Source organism: Gracilinanus agilis, chromosome 6 (assembly GCF_016433145.1).
Source record: "Gracilinanus agilis isolate LMUSP501 chromosome 6, AgileGrace, whole genome shotgun sequence".
In the NCBI taxonomy this organism is placed as follows: Eukaryota; Metazoa; Chordata; class Mammalia; order Didelphimorphia; family Didelphidae; genus Gracilinanus; species Gracilinanus agilis.
The window spans coordinates 280051478-280072548 of record NC_058135.1 but is presented as its reverse complement, the minus strand read 5'-3'; the positions used below and the strand labels follow the sequence as shown (position 1 = coordinate 280072548).

General features: G+C 38.6%; 1 protein-coding gene across 1 annotated transcript; it reads left to right on the top strand.

Annotated features, from left to right (window-relative positions):
* Positions 1–15841: 15841 nt before the first annotated feature.
* On the top strand, positions 15842–16786 carry LOC123251293 (olfactory receptor 5B12-like). The gene has a single exon (XM_044680528.1). It carries the CDS (start codon positions 15842–15844, stop codon positions 16784–16786), a length of 945 nt encoding a protein of 314 aa, XP_044536463.1.
* The last annotated feature ends 4285 nt before the right edge of the window (positions 16787–21071 follow it).

Below are 21071 nucleotides of genomic sequence, written 5' to 3'. Positions count from 1 at the left end.
ACTTTCCAGCAAATAGGGAAATTTCACCTCCAGCAGAAATGGGTGGCTTTGACCAAGTCACTTACACTGAATGGACCTGTTTCTTCATGTGTACATTGGAGTAGGACTGGACTAGATGACTTCTAGTTTCCCTTATAGTACTAGGTCAGTGGTCCTAAGAATCTCAAGGTGTGAACTCACTGAAGCAAGAATGAGAATTCCCTCCACTATCAGAGATTTGTGGCAAAATAGATAGAACACTGGGCTTGAAATCAGTAAGACTCATCTTTATGAGTTTAAATATAGCTTGTTTACTTTTTGTATGACCCTGGACAAATCACTTAATTCTGTTTTCCTCAGTTTCCCTTCCTGTAAAATGAACTAGAGAAGGAAATGGCAAATTACTCCAGTATCTTTGCCCCCAAAAAACTCAGATAGGGTCGTGGATCATTGGACAAGACTTAAAATGACTGAGCAAAATGATAGACTTATAAATCATAACCTAAGACTTTTTTTAAATTTGAAAAAGTTAATTAATTAATTAATTGTGAATATTTTCCCATGGTTACATGATTCACGTTCTTTCCCTCCCCTCTTCCCATACCCATTCCATAGCCAACGAGCAATTCCACTGGGTTTTACATGTGTCATTGATCAAGACCTATTTCCATATTTGTTAGTATTTGTACTAGGGTGTTTGCTTAGTCTACATCCCCAATCATATCTTCATCAACCCACGTGATCAAGCAGTTGTTTTTCTTCTGTGTTTCTGCTTCTACAGTTCTTCCTCTGAATGTGGATGATGTTATTTCTCATAAGTCCTTCAGAATTGTCCTGGATCATTGCATTGCTGCTAGTACAGAAGTCCATTACATTCAATTGTGCCATAGTGTATCAGTCTCTGTGTATAAGGTTCTCCTGGTTCTGCTCCTTTCACTCTGCATCACTTCTTGGAGGTCATTCCAGTTCATATGGAATTCCTCCAGTTCATTATTTCTTTCAGCACAATAGTATTCCATCACCAACAGATACCACATTTTTTTCAGCCATTCCCCAGTTGAAAGACATTCTCTCATTTTCCAATTTTTTGCCATCACAAAGAGCACAGCTATAAATATTTTTGTATAAGTCTTTTTCCTTATGATCTCTTTGGGATATAAACCCAGCAGTGGTATGGCTGGATCAAAAGACACAACCTGTATAAGACTTAGCTATTAAATCCTGGGGTTTTTCCTGGGGTTCCAGGAAGGTCAAATGACTTGCTCAGGGTCCCATTAGCAGAATCCAAACCCAACTTTTCTGGACTCCAAGCCCTGCCCTTTTTCTCATACACCATACTATCTTTACATATAACATTAGCTAGGAAAAAAAGCAATAACCAAACTCAGCAGGCTTTCACAGCCATTTATAGTCTCGTGGCTGGAGTTTCTGTATTCTGCACTCTTGTAAAGCATATCAATGAGCCATAGAGTGCAATTTGGTTATATGAAGCAAGAAGAAAAATAGTTTATGGAAACTCAAGAGGAGTATTTAGCTGTATCCAAAGCACAGTTGCAATGTAGACTAGCAGTGTAGGCAAACATTCAAAGAAGAAAAGAAGTGAACTAGGGCAAATACATTGGTAGAATCTGTGGACTGATATTGCCATCCATACTCTCTAGTGAATGTGAATTTTAGAATCTCACTCTTCTAGGATCTATGCATGTAATATTAAGATTTGATATCTTTGCTACATGCACACAGGATGTTGCTTCAGTTCCCCATTCACCTCTTCCTTAGGATTTCAAAGGGTTTGACCAGAGACTGTGCCTGCCTGCTTTAAAAATTCATCATAAATTCCCACATGTCTGGAGTAAATCCCATTTTCCTTTGTATAAAGTAATCCCAATTGAAGTTTCCACTGATGTGTTTAGCTGGGGGTGGAGGTAGAAGTTTCTTAGTAGGAAACTTTGTGGTCTAGGACATCAGGGGCAAATCTAATTAATTGCTAACAATAATAGCAAATTAAAGCATATAATACTTTGAGGTTTGCAAAGTGTTTTCCACTCACCTCATTTATCCTCATGATAACCCTGTGATGTAGGTGCTCTTATTATAATAACAAAGTCTAATTTAATGGTGATTAATAGTCATGATAATTATCTCTTTGTACAGTTCTCAATAGAGATATCTAGGTGGTGTAGTAGATAGAGCATCAGGAAAACTTGAGTTCAAATTTGGTCTCAGATGTGTACTAACTGTGCGATCCTGGGAAAATCACTTAATCCTATTGCCTTGATTTTCTCATCTGTAAAATGAGCTGGAGAAGGAAATGGCAAACCACTCTAGTGTCTTTGCCAAGAAAACCCTAAATGGGGTCATGAAGAGTTGGAAACTACTGAACAACAGGAGTTCTTTATTGTCTGGAAAGGGCTTTACTAGCATAATCTTGTTTTGAGTCTCACAGCAGCCCTGTGAGGCAGATTCTAAGTGTACTCACATTCTCATTTCACATGGATTATTTTTCACTTTACATTTGGAGACACAAAGACTCAGAAAGGTCATACATAGCATTTTAGATTTAGAGCTGGAAGGGTTAAAGTTATCCACTTCCCTCTATTTACAGATGTGGAAACTGAGACTCAGAGAGGTCATGGATTATTGACTTAGAGGTGGAAGGAATCTTAGAGGTCCTAGAGTTCCACCCTACCTTCAGTCTCCAAATGGAGAAACTGAAGCCTGGAAAGGCTAAGTCATTTGAACAGGATCACACAGCTGGATGTATCTGAGGTCTTCTTGATTCCAAGTCACCTCACCTGCTGCATCAGCTTCTCTCTTATTTCCTCTTCCCTGGTTTACAACACTGGTCTCCCTATACAAAAGCAGATCAGTCAGAGCCCAGGTATTTATAGCCCGAGGGAGCTGTCCAAGGTCAAAACCTGCTTTCCCTGTCTTGGAGGTGGTCTCTCTTTCACTAGGACAAGCTGCTTATCCTGATGACGAACAACAATAATGCAAGAATCCCCACCCCACAAATACGAACACCCAAATTTCCTGGAGAGTAATCCAACCCATGAACAGGATTGGGATTGGAGCAGAAGAACAGACAATTGCTTGCTCAAAATATTGACCCACAAAGATTTTTAAGAATAATATTTTTTAATAGGTGTTGCAAAGCAGAACTTCCAGTCTACATGGAATGAAAAGCTTTCCTTGTCCAAAGACCCCCAGGAAGAAATCAAAATCATGTAAGAAAAGGAAGCAATATATATATATATATATATATATATATATTATTCTCTTCATTCTGGCTGCTACTGGAGTTAGCCCAGAAATGTATGAGTCTACAGAAGATGAATTTACATCCTAGTACTTGTAATTAATCTTAAAATAGTCATCTATATTTATAGAATTAATTTTAAAATAGTCATATAATCTACCAGCACAAGAGTTCACCAAATATTAAACAGAAAAGCATAATAGTAAGATAACAATTTATGCCTGGACTTTTTCTGAATTCCACAGAATGGAAAGGTAAAAATGAAATAATAATAATAATAATAATAATAATAGGGTCATACATGAGTGCTCAGTTCTCATAGCTTGTTGCTCATGGAGCATAGTAATTAGATAGAACACTGGACTTATAGTCAAGAAGTCCTAAATTCAAATTCTGTCTTGGTCATTTATTAATTCTGGGTAAGTCATTTTGCCTCTATCAGTTTCATTTTCTTTATCTATAAGATGGGGATAATAATAGCACTTGCCTCCGAGGGAGGTCCTGAAGATTAGATGAGAAAAAAAAAAAGAACTTCAGGAGGCAGGTAGGTAGCTCAGTGGATTGAGAACCAGGCCTAGAAATGGGAGGTCCTGGGTTCAAATCTAACCTCAGAAACTTCCAGGCTGTGTGATCCTGCAAGTCATTTATCCCCCATTGCCTACTATTCCTTTGCTTTGGAACCAATACACAATACTGATTCTAAGATGGAAGGCAAAGGTTACAAAAAGGCATAAAAAAATAATAATAGGTTTGGAAAGTACTATATATATGTATTTACCCACATGTGTAAATGATAAATAGTATTACATGAGATTATCTATTATTACATAATATATAATGCACAACATAGAATTATATATAACAAATATCATATATCACATCCCAGTATCATATAATATATAAAATCTCATTTTTATTTTTGTCATTTGATCCCCACAATGACCCTTGCAGGCATGTATTATTATTTTATGTCTATATGCATACATGTACATATTATATACATATATGTATAGTGATATTGATAAATAATACTTTGCAAACCTTGAAGTGTTAGGTAAATGTTGACTACTATTATTTTTATGGAAGAAACCTCAGTCACTGAACTTCCTTCATTGGCCTAATCCATTAAATTTACATCCCAAAGAAAAATAATCAATTTTTTCCCCTATTGGAAGGTCTTGAGGTTACCATTTTATTTGAACTCGAAGCATTGGATTTTATCCAGCACATGAAGCAAAGCTCTTCCATTCACACGTTCAGCCCCAACTCTAAGCTGAGTAAACATAAACTCTTCTGGGCCTTCATGCTTTGGCTGACAGATTTGACAGAGCTGTCCAAGAAGAATTCTCTATGGAGGTGTCTGAGAATGCATCTTGCATGCAAACCTATAAGCTCACACCTGAATACACCAGCCCTATTACACAGGCATAGAGGAACTCGAGGGATTCTTTTGGCCTTGTTCATCAAGAATTCTGTTCATTTCTGATCCCTGCTGCATCCTGATGTCATCTGCTTTCTCTAATTAGCTGCTACCAGGAAGAAGAGGACAGCTTGGAAATGTACTTGCCTATTAAGACAGTAATGATTCAATTCCCAAGACCCACTAATGCTTTGGTTTTATACTTGAAAGATTGTGAGTATATGTGTTAGAGGAGGTAATGCTGAATTTTGCCTCTCATTAATCAATTGGCTGATGAAGCTTTAAGGTCCAATTTACCTCTAACCCCCAATTTTTGGTGATTTCTTCATTAGAGAGATAAAGAGATTAATTCTTTAAAAAAACTCTTTTAGAATTAGATTTGCTATGAAGTATTGGTTCCAAGGTAGAAGAATAGCAAGGGCTAGGGAATTGGGGTTAAGTGACCTGCCCAGGATCACACATCTAGAAAGTATCTGAGGTTTCCTGATTCCAGGACTGGTCCTTTATCCACTGGGCCATCTAACTGCCCATAATTATGCCCTTGCCAAAGCAGAGAATAGAGAGCTGTGAGCAAGTTAAAAGTGTGTAAAGATGGTTTTATAAGCATAATGATATTTCCTTTTTGGGCCTTAGTTTCTTTATCTACAGAATGAGTGGATTGGACTAGATCAATGATTCCCAAAGTGGGCACCACTGCCCCCTGGTGGGTGCTGCAGCAATCCAGGGAGGCGGTGATGGCCACAGGTGCATTTATCTTTCCTATTAAAATTTAAAAAATTAATTTCCAGGGGGCTAAGTAATATTTTTTCTGGAAAGGGGGCGGTAGGCCAAAAAAGTTTAGGAACCCCTGGACTAGATAATGTCTAGAGTTCCTTTCAGCTCTTACATTTTATGCTATACTCTCTAAGATCTCAGTTGTAATATCCTATGGCTATATTAGGATTTCCTTTTCAGTTAACATTATATATTCCAAAGCCCTTCCAATCTCTAATTCTAATTCTATATTATATGGCTGACATGTTCTTTCTCACTTTTTCTCTTTCTCCTTTTCTCCCCTCTCTTTCTCTCCTTTTCTCTCCCCTTCTAAACTCTGTCATTTGTATTGAGTTTCCTTTCAGCTCTCAGTGTTTTATGCTTTAAAGTCACTTACTGCTCTAATACTTTCTAGCTTTGAAATTCTGTATTCTTTTTCTTAGGCCAGGCGTTAAGTGTGGTCTGATCATATTTTGAGATACATCCTGGAAAACCTTACTAGCTATGTGACCTTGGGCAGGCCACTTCCATTTTGGAATTCAGTTTCTCCATCTTTAAAATGATGGGGTTGGACTAGATGGTTTCTAAGGTCCCTTCCAGCTTGATAACCTGCGAGCCAATGATCCTGAGGGTTGGAGAACTTTCAGTAGAATTCATGAGCAAGGTATCAGAATTCTATTCCTATCCCTTGCTTGATTTTGGAGCAGCTCATCAAGCAATAATTTGAAGCTTTTATTGAGTACTTGCTATGTTTAAGAGCTCGTATTGGGTGTTCAGTGGAGCACAAAAATGAACAAGACAAAGCCCTTATCTGTAAGGAGCTTAAAGACAGAAATGAAAAAAAAAGTTAGTATTTATTATACATAAATGCCAAATCAATGAAATGGACAGTAAATTTATAGATACTTAGAGAAGGGAGAGCTCAGAGTTGGTCAGTCATAAGGGAGGGGAAGGGCTTTGCAGCTAGATTTAAAGAATGAGAAGGAGTCAGAGAAGAAGAGAGGAGAGGGGCAGGTATGCCAGACAGAGAGCTGACAAGCAAATTTCTTTAGAATGTACATTTGTGGAATGCTGATTGGAGAGAATTGAGAGCAGAGAAGAAGCTTTTAGAGTAGCCCAGTCTGAAAGGAGCCAGATGATCAATACAACTCTAAATATATTACTTTTATAGGTAATTATGGACTTGTCTTCAAACTGAACCAAACTGATTCTCTGAAAGCTAGTTCTCTCTTGAGAATTCCTGATGACTATTTCCCTATGGAGCACCAATGAATTTATGTAGAAACTCTGTCATTATCCCAGCATGAAGCTGAACATAGAAATGCCATCTTACATCTGTTATGGTGACTTCTTTTAAGTGGAACCTTAGGGATGGGAGCCACAGCTGTGTTAAATTAAGAGACGGGACACCTGATGGTCTTTGAAGTTTTAAGTGTTGATGGAATGAGCACAGGTTCAGAGGATCAAACCAGTCAAATTAATGACTAACCAATGAAGTCAGTTAGAAGTTAGCCACCTCAGAAACCCCAGCAGTCTTCTAGGGGCCAAGTATGATTGTAGAAACTTTCATCCAAAGCCTTTGCAAAATGCCCCTCCAAACAGACATTATAGATAGTATACATAATTGATATGTTTTTCCTCTAGAGGGAAGGAAGAGAATCACATTTCTTGGCTAGTTGGAGCCATCAAATGGCTGAAATTCTATTCTGAACACTTCCATTAGGGTTAAAAGCAAACTAATGTACATAGATTAGAAGAAGAGTCCAGAAGTTCACAATTTGGCATTTTTCTTATACCTCTATGTGAGGTTTAACCACTTAAACTAAGATGTTTGGTCTGTATTTTACTGCTGATACAAAAACCTATATCTTGATAGGCTAGAACATTGAGCAGAAGTTAACAAGATGGAATATAATAGGATTAAATGTAAAGTTGAAAGCTTCAGTTAAAAAAAAGCTTCATAAAGAAAGCTAGGGAGGAGTCCTCAGACAGAAGGCTATATGAAAAAGATCTGAGGATCATGGCAGACTGCAAGTCCATGAGTCAACAGTGTCATATAGCCACCAAAAACTTGAATGCAGTCCTGGACTACATTGAGAAGGATAATTTCCAGGGATAAACCACTGCACTCCTCCTTGGTCTTCTGACATCTTGAATATCAATCACATGGGTACCATATTTTAGGAAGATAACTGGTGAATTTGAGTATATCCAGAAGAAATTAATTAGAATGGTAAGGTGACTTGAATTCATGCCACATAGAAAAAAGTAGGAATGTTTACCTTGGAGAAGAGGAGGTTCATTCTAGTTGTCTTCAAGTATTAGAAAGATGGTCATATAGAAGAGGGAGGTGGCATATTTTGTTTGGCTGAGATAATAGAGTAGGTGGATAAAATAGGGCATGGTTATCCAGTGTAAATAGCACTAGATTTGGAGTAAGAAGACCTGATTTAAGCATTGATAGAGTGAGCACAGTTTCAACTAATGACTAACCAATGAAGACAGTAACCAATGAAGAACCTTAGAATCCCCAGCAGACTTTGGCGCTTGCCACTTGCATGATCTAAGGTGAATTATTGAACTTTTCTGGTTCTTTGTTTCATTTATTTGTAAAATTAAAATGCTGGAGGAGATGGCCACTAAGTTTCTTTATTACTTTGTCTGTGATTCTATGAAGTTGCAAAGAGGCAAATTTTGACTTAATGTAAATTTTTAAAAAGGGCAGCTAGGTGGTATAGTGAATAGAATGCTGGACCTAGAGTTAGGAACACTAATCTTTTTTTTAATTAAAAAAATTTTTTTTTATTTTTATACATTTATTAATATTCATTTTTAACCTGATTACATGCTTCATACCCCTACTTTCCCCTTCACTCCCCGCTCTCCCCCTACCCATGGCCGACGCACATTTCCACTGGTTGTAACGTGTGTCCTTGTTCAGGGTCTATTTCCATATTGTTGTTAGTTGCATTGGTGTGGTTGTTTCTAGTCCACATCCCCATCATGTCCACCCCAACCCATGCATTCAAGCAGTTGTTTATCTTCTATGTTTCCTCTCCTGCAGTTCTTCCTCTGAATGTGGGTAGCGTTCTTTCACTAATCTTCTTGAGTTCAAATCTGGCATTAGATACTTAATAGCAGTGGGTCTTGGACAAGTCACTTGACCTCACTTGCCTCAGTTTCCTCATCTGTAAAATGAACTGGAGAAGGAAATGGCAAACCACTCCAGCATCTTTGCCAAGGAAATCCCAAATGGAGTCACGGAGAGTTGGACATGACTGAACAACAATAACAACAACAACAACACCACAGCTTTTGTGGCCTGTAGGACTTTAGTACACAAATTATCAGTGCATGTGTTATAGGACATCACATTGGATTTTTTTGGATTTGCATTTATTGGATTTATTGGATTGCATTTTTAGAGTTTGTCTGAAACAAAAGAATTTTCATGTATCAAAACTCTTATGCTATCTAGAACTATCTAACATCTTAGTATAATAATGTGATGTTAGTTTTTCCCAAGGAATAACAGCACTGGAATTATTTGCTTCCCTCCATAGAAGGTGAAGACAAGAGGAATGGGCCAGAGATTCAGATAGATGACCATAAGACATATAGTTCCATGTATATTTCAAGTAATAACTAGTTTACAGCTTATATTATTTTTGCAGATTGAGACCATGGCACTTATACTTTAAATAATATTCATGTATTAAGGCAAAACAAAATCTTCCATTTCTGGCCAATCCACATGTGATGAAGGACAGATACATAGTACATTCCCAGGCCCACACTCAATGCCAATACCTAATTAATTTAGGTCCTCTATTATTTGACTTTTCTCAGAAGAGCCATGATCTTTGAGCACCATGGAGAATACCTAATAATTGTGAACACATCCATTATTTCCTTCAGTAATCAGGGTTGGGTCCCCATAGACTAGGGAGTATAAATACTTCTGAAGAGTAGATAGAGTGGAGGGAGGGTGATCCTCAGAGGATCCACCCACCCCAGGGGAACTTATTCTACCATGATAGCATAACCTTATCCTCTAGTCTCGAAATCCCATTCTGCCATTATATGGGCTCAATTTCAGTGGTTCAAATATGGAGTCAGGTGGTCTCTGATAGTTTGTTTATTTGTTCATTTGGAAATAGTTTTCTCATGCCTTAGTTCAGTTATGACTTTGCTCAGATCAACAACAATGGCTATGGATCAGAACCTAGGACCTGGAGAATTTTGAACATTTAGTCCTGGTCCTGAGGATAGAGCTCCTACAACAGGTCCTCTTTCCTCTTCCCTGGGCTGGGCTGTCAATTTAAGGCTTCTATATGAAGGTATTATGCCTCTCTTCTCCTTGAACTCCTGTCCTCTATCACAAAAGACTCCGGTAGGTCTCAGTTATTATAATCCTAATAATAGTCTTTCCACAGATCAGATGAAAGTCATAAATCTTACCTGTATTTATAATACTAGTGCCAGAGAAAAGAAAAAAGGAGAAGCCATGACTTCAGGAAGGCATAGCGAGCTTAAAAGCCCATCTTTTAAACTTGTATGTACATACTTTTGAGACTGTGTGGGTATCGTTAGATAAATTACAGTATTTACAGCTATAAGAAACTTTAGAGATCATCTAGTCCAAGACCTTATGATACAGATGAGAAAACAGAGGCCTAGGACAAACTAAATGACTGGCTCAAGGTTATATAAATAGTAGGAAACTGGGATAGGATTTGAATCCATGTCTCCTCACCCAAAATATGATTGTCTTCCCTTTAACCAGTAATCTTTAATTCACATAATTAATATTTATTCCTTTGGTCTTTCCAACTACTTTATGATGAATTCTATAGTCTGAATTCTTTGCTCTTTTTCTTCTGCTATTTTAAAAACTGTTGTTTTGGCTTTATCAGTAGAAGATATCACATTAGATTATTCTTGGATTTTTTACTTAGATGTATATACAATTCAGTGTCAGAGATGGAAGGAACCATTTTGACTCACACTCTCATTTTATAGGTGTCCAGAAATGAAGTCCAGAGAAGGGACTGACCTTCCCAAGGCCACATAACAAATTAGTGTCAGGGTCAAAGCAAGAAGCAAAATATTCTAATTTAGAGTTTATTAAATCCTCTGTCACACCTGTCCCTGGTACCACTGGTGGAAATCATATACCTCCATCATCAGTTATAAGGTTTTTCCTATTTTTTTCTTAAAATATCCATTTTAACATCATCTCTCTTTCCAAATACCTCCCCTTTCCCACCCAGAAAGTTATGCCTTGAAAAAGAATTTTAAAAAGAAAGGAAAATGGTCTGGCTTAGAGATGCATTGATGGAGGCTCTGGCTAAGGTTTCAGCTGATTGATGACCTAAAATAGCACATTGGGCATAGGAAATCCTCAGGATTATTGAGGGCTTAGAAGAGTCCCAGTGGAAGAGACGAGGAAGGAAGATATATCCACAGGCACAGATTAGTATGGAGATAGCTGGAAGTTTAGGAAGGTAGATTTCAGCTTATAAAGAAATAATTGGTGACCATTTAAGTTGTCCAACAGTAGGACAGACTGTCTCACAAGGCAGTGAAAACTTTGCGAAAGCCTCTGAAGATGCGCAAGAAGAGTTCTGTCAGGTTATCGGAATGATCACTACATTAAGGAAGAGGAGGCTAGGTTAGGTGACAAAGCACTGTGCCTTATGCACCTTATGCTGGTCCTTCTCAGTCAGCAACTTTCTCAAAGTTGCTGACCGAGGCTCTAACCCAGGGGTCGGCGATGTATGGCTCTCGAGCCATATCTGGCTCTTTCGAGGGCCAGATATGGCTCTTTCTGCAGGAGCCATAAAGTCCATTTTTTTCAGGTGCTGTTACAGGAGCGGCACTGTGAGCACTGGACGGCTCTCACGAAATCACATTTTAAAAAAATGTGGCGTTTATGGCTCTCACGGCCAAAAAGGTTGCCGACCCCTGCTCTAGGGATAGGACTGAGGCTAAATACTAGATCCATCATTTTGTTGGTATAGGGATCTGCAACTTACTGTCTTCAAGTTGCTGTGTTGGAAGTGAGAATTGAACTCAGGACCTCCTGGCTCTGACCTGTTACCAAGTTCTGCTTTTCTTAATGGGACATATGAAGACAAAATGTTATAATTTATACCTATACAAGATACCTCAAAAGTCTCAGTATAGACTAACTTAAATGACTTAAATCTTTAACAGTTTAAGAACTTGTAACTTTAATAACTTAAGTCTATACTAAGAGATTTAGGGCATACGATTTAAGTATATAGAGAATAACAAAGTAAACACAAGTTGTTTCAGGGGTTTGGGGACTATTGAGGCACTAGCAATTGGGTATAAAGGGAAAGGCTTCATGTAGGAAGGACCACTGTTGCTAAAATTAGAAAGAGGCTAGAAAAGGGTTTTAAGAAGTTGAGGAAAGTTGTGAGCTTGTTCCAAGCAAAGAGGACATGAGTTTGTGCAAAGTCTTCAAAATGAGAGATGAAATGTCCTGTGTAAGAGAGAGCAAAGAACTCATGACGTTTAGAGGGTAGAGTGCAACGAGGCAGTTTGGCTGGAGGGTAGAGTATCCGAGTGAGCATGTATGAAAACAGCGCAGAAAATGAGACTTGAGTCAGATTTGGGGGAGGCTTTCACACGTTAGAGGAGTTGCTATTTGATACCAAAAGTCACAGGAAGGCACTGGAGCATCATGGACAAAGGAGTGATACGGTCTGAGATGTGTTTGAGGATTATCACTGTCGGTTGCATGTAGAATGAATTGGAGAGGAGAGGGACAAAGAGGAGAGACCAATGAGGTTATCTGAATCATGTTCTGTTTATGTAACAGGAGGGAAAAACAGCCATGCACCATTGGGAAATATCAGCTATTAGTCAATAAACACTTACTACTATATTTACTACATAAACTATTCATGACTACACTTTACTGTGTTCTAGGCACTGTGCTTAGTGCTGGGGCTACCCAAATGAAAAAAGACAGTTCCTGAGCACAGGAAACCTACAATTGAATGGGGGAAGACAATGTACAAAAGAAAGCTGAAAAGCAGGGGGACAGGGGAGTATTGGGGAAGGCACCAGAGGCAGGGCAATCGTAGAAAAATCAGTGAAGTCCCAAAGTAGTGTAGCCAGTGAGAAATCAGCCTATATTCTGAGCTGAGCTCCCTCCTTCAATGGAGCCTTTGAGTCCATGGCCCCATCTTACAATCGGGGTGGGGGGGGCAAAAGGTAGTGATAAGGTGGAGTCCCAAGGTTGATGGGATCTGATAGGATGATGAGATTGTTTTCCAATAAGGATCTTCCCTGGATGTAGTAGAGAAGTCATAAGTGGCATTAGCCCTGCCAATAAAGATAAAAAGCTAAGGAGAGTGAAAAGGCAAGTAAACTCTCAGAAGCCTTACATGGTGGAACAAAAGGTCATAGCTATTAGGAGTGAATGGTTGTAGGATTCTTACTGAGGTATACCTTTCAGATCAGTCTCTCTGTTCCCTAACAGATGGGTTGGCCATGAAGTGATGCATAGGAAACCCATATTCCTAAAAAATAGTGAAAGAGGGGCAGCTGGGTAGCTCAGTGGATTGAGAGTCAGGCCTAGAGATGGGCGGTCCTAGGTTCAAATCTGGCCTCAGACACTTCCCAGGTGTGTGACCCTGGGCAAGTCACTTGACCCCCATTGCCCACCCTTACCACTCTTCCACCTAGGAGCCAATACACAGAAGTGAAGAGTTTAAAAAAAATTGTGAAAGAAAAACAAAACAAAACAAAACCACCAGCTTTGGAGCTTCCGCCTACAATGGGTTCTAAGTCCGTGTTATCATACTATGAGGAAAACTTAAGTCCTAGACACGGAATTACTGAATTCTTCACCATATCCTTAGTGGATGCTATAAAGCAAATACCAGATGGAAACTCTCTTCTATTTCCTACACTGTCTTGCCTTCTCACAGTTGGAGTAGCCATAGGAATTGGCTGTGGTCAAATAAACAATTGAACTAGAATTTCCCTAGAATTCATGTTTCAGAGCATTCTTATATACTATGTAGGGGTGACCTAGGACTAGGATAAGGCTGTGGGGTCGTATCTGTTTAATAAAGATTTTATTTTAAATAAGTGTATCAAAAAGAGTGACATTATATAAAGAATCAAAACATACCAATACTTTATAACAGGGTCATGAAATTAGAACTTCATGAAATACAGATTGGGGGATAAGGCAAAGTTTTCTAGTTGTCAGAGCTTTGGAGAGATTCTTATTCAGTTAATCCTCACTAACCACACTCAATGGATTAATGCAATGATTATGGATGCACCGGGGAGAGACAGAGCTGGAGAAGAGAGTGGGGAGTTCCTACTCTGTGGGAAACAGAATTGTTCTAAGTCACCAGCCCTCTACTCTAATGGTGTAGAAAGCATTTCTGCTGGGGTGAGAATGGTTGTGCCAAAGCACCTTTTGGATGAATGGGGTCAGGCCAGCAATGATTTATTATAGTTAAATATCATGTAAACATAATATATGCTAATTTTTGTATATTCTGCATTTCTTAATAGAATATAAGCTCCCATGAGGGTAAAAACAGCTTTGTTTTTGACTAGTGCAATGATGGGCAAACTACTGCCTCGGACCAGATATGGCCCCCTGAAATGTTCTGTCTGTCCACTTAACATTATTCCTAATCTGATGAATACAATGAGTAAGATACAATACAATAAAACTTCGAAAGAGTTGCCTTAGAAACAGACTGACAGATGAGCATTTTCTTTCCTTTGGCCCCCTCTTTAAAAAGTTTACCCATCACTGCTCTAGTGTATAGGAAAGTAAATTATATTTACTTTAAGATATTTAATAATATTTTTATTAAGATATTTAATAAATCCCTATAAGATATTTAATAAATCACTGATCTAAGTTAAATTTCATTTCATTGCAAATGAATTACAATTACATTACAAAAACATTGGTTCTCCACTGGAAACTTCCCTCAACCTTTTGCTTCTTTTGACTCAGTCTTTCCTTGTTTTTCTTGACTCTGTCCTCCTTTATTTATTTCCTTAATTAAATTCAATAATTAGTTTCTAGTGATACTCTACATTCACTCTCCATCCTCTTCTCAGGATTCCAAAGTACTCCTGAGGGAGAATGGAGGGTGATTCTCTAATTCTATCAGCTCAAGCTCCCATCCCAGGGTTTTCCTTCTACTGTTATCCATCAGAAATTAGTTTCCAAGTACCATTTAATGAGTTAACATCAATTAGTTTTAGAAAACCATATTTACTCTGAATATATAGTAAGAACAAAAGTATAAGCATCTCCCTCTCCACAGCACCTAGAGGCACACTCTCCCTTATACCACCTCAGTATCTGGGTAGAGTGAGCTCAAACTGAGAGTAGTTTACATGTAGTATTCACCCTGACAAGTTCACTTCCAAAAGCAACATAGATAAAGAATGGAAAAGTCTTTGGAAATAAATCAGAACTTTTTGCTGTTTGGCTTCCAGACAAAATCTAGCATGAACTCCAGCTTCCAAACTTCTGGAGGCTTATTCTTGTGAGGGGGCCCTTTCAAAGCCCATATTCTGAGGCTTACCCCTACCAAAAGGCTAAATGTCTTTTTTTAAACCCTTACTTTCCGTCTTGGAGTCAATACTTGGTATTGGCTCCAAGGCAGAAGAGTGGTAAGGGTAGGCAATGGGGGTCAAGTGACTTGCCCAGGGTCACACAGCTGGGAAGTGTCTGAGGTCAGATTTGAACCTAGGACCTCCCATCTCTAGGCCTGGTTCTCAATCCACTGAGCTACCCAGCTGCCCCAAGGTTAATGTCTTTTGAACTAATCTCAGTTTCAACTCCATAGCTAATAAATAAGATTCCCCTTCATCGCATGATTACAGACAAGAACCAGTTACAGAATGTCAATAAATGCTCCAAAGTCCACATGAAGATTTCATTGGATGAGCCCTCAACCCATACTCACAATGATGGAGCTTATTAGCCAGACCCATTCTACATGACTCCTGATCAGAGTGAAACATGTTCATGAGAAAGACATAACCCTCCCACCCTACCATCAGCACACCTCTTTTCATGTTAGCTTTCCCCAGAAACGCGGCATATGCCCACCTTAAGTTGTGATGTAACGTTTTTGGAATGGACAAATATAGTAGATCAAAAAAAAATTGGGAAAGAGTATATGAGAGTCTTTCTCCAGAAAAGAATCTGTTAATAATGAATTACAATGACTTTGTACCTTGATAGCCACCTCAATCCTTATCCTTCAGACACCTGGATGTACCTCTCACTCAAGGTATGTCTCTGGCAATGGTTTATGTCTAGACATGATTTACTGCATTGAATTGATTCTTCCAATAATTTCTTTCTTGTTACAGGTCATTGATCCATCTTCCAAAGGCTGATCATGGAGAACAGATCAGAAGTGAATGAGTTCATCCTTATAGGATTAACAGATGCCCCAGAGCTTCAGGTCCCCCTCTTCATAATGTTCACTGTCATTTACCTCATCACCGTGGTGGGGAATCTGGGAATGGTAGTCCTGATCTTCTGTGACTCTAACCTCCATACACCTATGTACTTTTTCCTCAGTAATCTCTCTCTCGTGGATTTTGGCTATTCCACAGCTATTACTCCTAAGGTGATGGCAGGCTTCCTCATGGGGGACAAGGTCATCTCTTACAATGCGTGCGCCACTCAGTTTTTCTTCTTTGTGGCCTTTTCCACTGTTGAAAGTTATCTCTTGGCTGCAATGGCCTATGATCGCCATGCGGCTGTGTGTAAGCCCCTCCATTATACCACCACCATGACGTCCAAAGTGTGTGTGGGTCTAGCCATTGGTTCCTACGTCTGTGGTTTTCTGAATTCTTCCATTCACACCAGAGACACCTTCAGTTTTGATTTCTGTAATTCTAATGTGATTCATCACTTTTTCTGTGATTTTCCAGCACTTGTGGCTCTCTCCTGTTCCAACACACACACCAGTGAACTGGTTGTCTTCTTTGTCGTGGGATTCAATGTCATTTTTTCCATTTTAGTCATCTTGCTCTCTTACTTTTTCATCTTTATTGCCATCCTGAGAATGCATTCAGCTGAGGGTCGACAGAAAGCCTTCTCCACCTGTACTTCCCACCTTACAGCAGTGTTCATATTCTATGGGCCAGGAATGTTCATGTATTTACAACCCAGTGCTAGTCATTCCATGGATACTGACAAAATAGCATCTGTCTTCTATACCATGGTCATTCCCATGTTGAACCCTTTGGTCTATAGCCTGAGGAATAAGGAGGTAAAAAAATCTTTCTTTAAAATTTCTGAAAGGGTGAAGTCTTCATTAGGTTTATCCCTTTAATTGAGCATCAAACCTAATAAGTATTTTTCCTCTTCATTTGTGTAATCACAGCACACATATCTCAACAGTCCCTACCCTCTTTAACCTTTGTGGATCAAGAGAACTGGATTCCTGCAAAGCATCTTATCCTGTTGGTTTCCAACTACCAAATCTCCAGTTTGTCATTCATGGGAATTTGGGGAAACTAAATAATTTTTCACAATTCCATTCCTTAGCCCATGATACTTTCTGAAGTTCAAAAAAATTCACTTCATTTCCTAAAGAGATCCAGCTCTTACTGTAGATAGAGGTACAACGTTGAGGACCAGAAGTTGCCTTTGTGCTCATTTTAGGACCTTTCTTAAGTTATCTAGTATATGTACTAAATGCTTTGGGGATCAAAACACTTGTACTACCTATCTCCAGTGGTGGCTATGAGTAAAGTGCTACAGAAGAGCAAATTCCTATTCTCCCTGAATTTTGTTTTGTTCTGTACTCCTGGTTTCTTTGACATGGGATGCTGCCAGTGAGGCATCTCTTTCTATTCAGATAGATGTGGTACATGTTTATAACTTGCATTTTTAGAGAACTGCCTGGGGGCACTGATAGATCAAGTGAATTGCTTATGGTCACACAGACAGTCAGAAGCCAAATGTTGACAGAACTTTCCTCATTACAAAGTCAGTCTTCTGCCTTTAATTTATGATGTTATTCATATTTTTTTTCAGAGGTGGAAATAAAAATTCAAATTTTACTGGATGTCACTGTAGAAATAAAGACAAAGGCCTTTTCTGTGGGTTTTCCTTCTTTTTGTTTTCAGTAATGAGATTCAAAGTCATCCAGTTCTGCATTGAAATACTTTCCTTCTGTCTTTAATGCCTATCTTCATCTTTGATGTATTTATTCGGTCAGTTTAACTGAAGGAGAGACAGCAGCCTCTTCTCATCATACTATGACTGAAACAGCACTTTATAACTGATTCCCTCTATAATCTTCTCCACATTGCAAAGGAGACTCTTGTTCATGTATTGGCCAAAATAGATGGCCTCTGAGATCTCTTCTACCTCTGAGAATTTCTGATTCTGAAGTTGAGTGTTTGAATTTAGCTCTTTCTAAAAAGTCACAAAGACCATCATTTTAATTGGTACAGTTTTGAAGGAAGTAAACTGGATTGCTCCTTCATCTGATCTGATCAGAATCCACACCAGTGATTCCCAAAGTGGGCGCTACTGCCCCCTGGTGGGTGCTGCATCGATCCAGAGAGATGGTGATGGCCACAGGTGCATTTATCTTTCCTATTGATTGCTATTAAAATTTAAAAAAAAAAATTAATTTCCAGGGGGCTAAGTAATATTTTTTCTGGAAAGGGGGTGGTAGGCCAAAAAAGTTTGGGAACCACTGTTCCAGATTGAGCAACTAGAATCAGGGGTCATTTTCCTTAGAAATGACCCACCTACCATCTTTCAGGATGTGATGAGAGAACTTAGAGATTCAGTTTCCAAAAGGAGCGGAGATTCTCTGAGGCTGGTGGGATTAAGGAAGCTATTAGTTGCTAGAGAGGTGCAGTGGGCTGGGTAAAGGAAGTTGTATTACTTCCTCACCCTCAACTTGGCATATAACTTTCTTAGGGATGGTTAAATGGAGCATATGTGGAAATATTTTATTTTTATTATGAACTTAAGTATTAAAAAACATGAACATTTCAGTTTACAAAAATATAAAAAGAAGATTGCATATAAATCTGTAAATTACTATTATGTGTAGTTTTTAAGTGTTTATTTAATCAGGAATAAGACTCTCCTGCTTGTCCATGTCCCCTTTAGAAATTTTTAGGCTCTTTCTTCTATGTACTTTTAATGCTTCATAGTTCTGCCTTATTTCTTTACTCCCCCTTTTTTATATCACTTTTTACCCCCAGACACATTTAATATCAACCACTCCTCTTCAGGGGAGAAATATATATTTTTTAAATAGGCAAATGATTTCAAGCTGCATTGTGGGAAGTCACTTTGTCTAGGACCTTAGGGAATTGTCTCAGCCCCTACCAGTGTTCCTATTGTGATGGCTCCATCAGGTCTCTACCTAATTAACTCATGGACTTGATGTCTTGACTCTTCTGAGAGCAGCCAAATCCTCTGTGTACCACTGAGAATCTCTGCTAACATCTGAATATAGTTGTGAGTTCCCTTTAGTAATCAATGATGCCTCTCCATAGGCTCAGGTATGCTATAATGTGTTTTTCAGGGGAGTGAAATGAGAAACTCTGTGGTTCCTCAGAAGAACCTTTGAAATCTAAGAGGATAATAGTCCTAAACTTTTAAAATCCCATCCTAAGTCCTGACCACCAACTATAGAAAGCCTTCTTTCACTCCATTTGGATAATGCCCATGGGACAAGTGTGAGGTTGGTTGGTCACCTATTGTTCATTTATTAATTAATTCAGAAACAGTTCTCCCATACCTCAGTTCATCTAGTGAGCTGACTGATACAAAGATCCATGAAGCAATAGACGCCGAGAGTCACAATTCATATCCTGTAGAATTCTGAGTATTTAGCGCCAGACAATGAGATGAGTTTATCCTAGACCTCTTCTCTTTTCTCTGAATCAGGCTTCTCTTTGAAGACACAAAAGGGAAGGTGCCCAGCTCTTAAGAGTTTCATCACCAGTCAAAAGGACACAAGGAGGTCTTGGATAAGAGAATATTAGTGGCTGGTCACACTTAGATCTTTCATATGAGTACTACATGAAAGCAGAATTGAATCCTCATTTTCAAGGGAAGGGGAGTCAAGTTGGGAGCCACTCTTTTTATGATGTGCCATAAAGTTATAGAAACCATTATATGAGCCACCATTTTATAATGTGCCATGTAATTAGAGTCAAATACAAGATGATAACAGCTCACATTTCTTTGGTAATTTAAGGTTTTCAAAGTACTTTAAATTTTCATAAACTCACCTGGTTCTCACAACATTTTATAGATGAATAAATGGAGGCTGAGAGAGTTGAAATGACCTATCCAGAGTCATACAGATAGATAGGAAATGTCTGAGGCAGTTTTTGAACTGAGATTTCCCTGACTCCAAAGATTCCATTTTTCCTACTTTGCTATCTAGTTGCTAGTAGATCCTAAGTTGGAAAAGACCTTCTATGATTCTCCTGACTCCAGGATAAGTTCTCATTCCTCTATACTGTGCAGCCTTTTAACTAAATGTGATGGTGGCATGGGGGCCCAGAGTGAAGTATCAAGGGAATTGATCAGGGAGAATGACTATCTGAGGCTTACAAAAATATCAGCATCCATATTTTATTTTATTTTTATTTTTTAAACCCTTAACTTCTGTGTATTGGCTCCTAGTTGTAAGAGTGGTAAGGGTGGGAAATGGGGGTCAAGTGACTTGCCCAGGCTCATACAGCTGGGAAGTGTCTGAGGCTGGATTTGAACCTAGGATCTCCCATCTCTAGGCCTGACTCTCAATCCACTGAGCTACCCAGCTGCCCCCAGCATCCATATTTTAAAGATAATTGACAGCCCCTTCAGCTCTGATCCTGTGTCCCCAAAGCTCCTCAAATCAGATTAGATTTGAGAGACATTACTTATTTAGACATATCCTCACCTCTCCAAACCTCAATCATATAGGTTCTTGTACTTAAAAGAGACATTTTAGATCAACAGTTCTCAAACTTTTTGACCTCAAGAATAAAATAAAAAAATAAAAATTAAATTATTGTAGACACCGAAGAGCTTTTGTATATGTGAATTATATCTATGAAAATATACCACATCAAATGGAAATGTCTTAATGTTATGACTAAAAAGACTTTTAGTTTTGTAGATCCCTTGGAAAGTTCTAGATTTCCAGACTACACTTTGGGAACCAGAGTTATAGATCATTGTTGGGATTCAGTATTGGGACTGAATGAGATTTTGTAGAAGAATAAAATTTGCCAGCCAAATCTGATGGCAATGTCTCCCTTAATTTTATATCTTAAAGTCAAAATCCCTTGTTGTATCAAATGTCCAAAGGAGTAGTTATAGGGAAACAGAACAAAATGGGAAAAGGTATTAGGGAAGAATATTTCTGCAAAGTGGAAAATTCTTAAAGAGAGTAGCCCCCAAATGAGAGGGCTACCTTGGGAGAAACTAGGTTTTATCCCATTTGGGAACTAGGTAGAGGCTGAATTGTTTGAAATTTTCAAAGGAGAATTCTTGTACGAGGAATCCAGGGTTCCCAGACCATTCTTTGGGAATTAATGATATAGAGCAGTAGTTCCCAAACTTTTTTGGCCTACCGCCCCCTTTCCAGA

What these genes read in the sequence shown, in the direction of transcription:
- LOC123251293 (XM_044680528.1), top strand. Translation starts at nt 15,842, where the DNA reads ATGGAGAACAGATCAGAAGTGAATGAGTTCATCCTTATAGGATTAACA.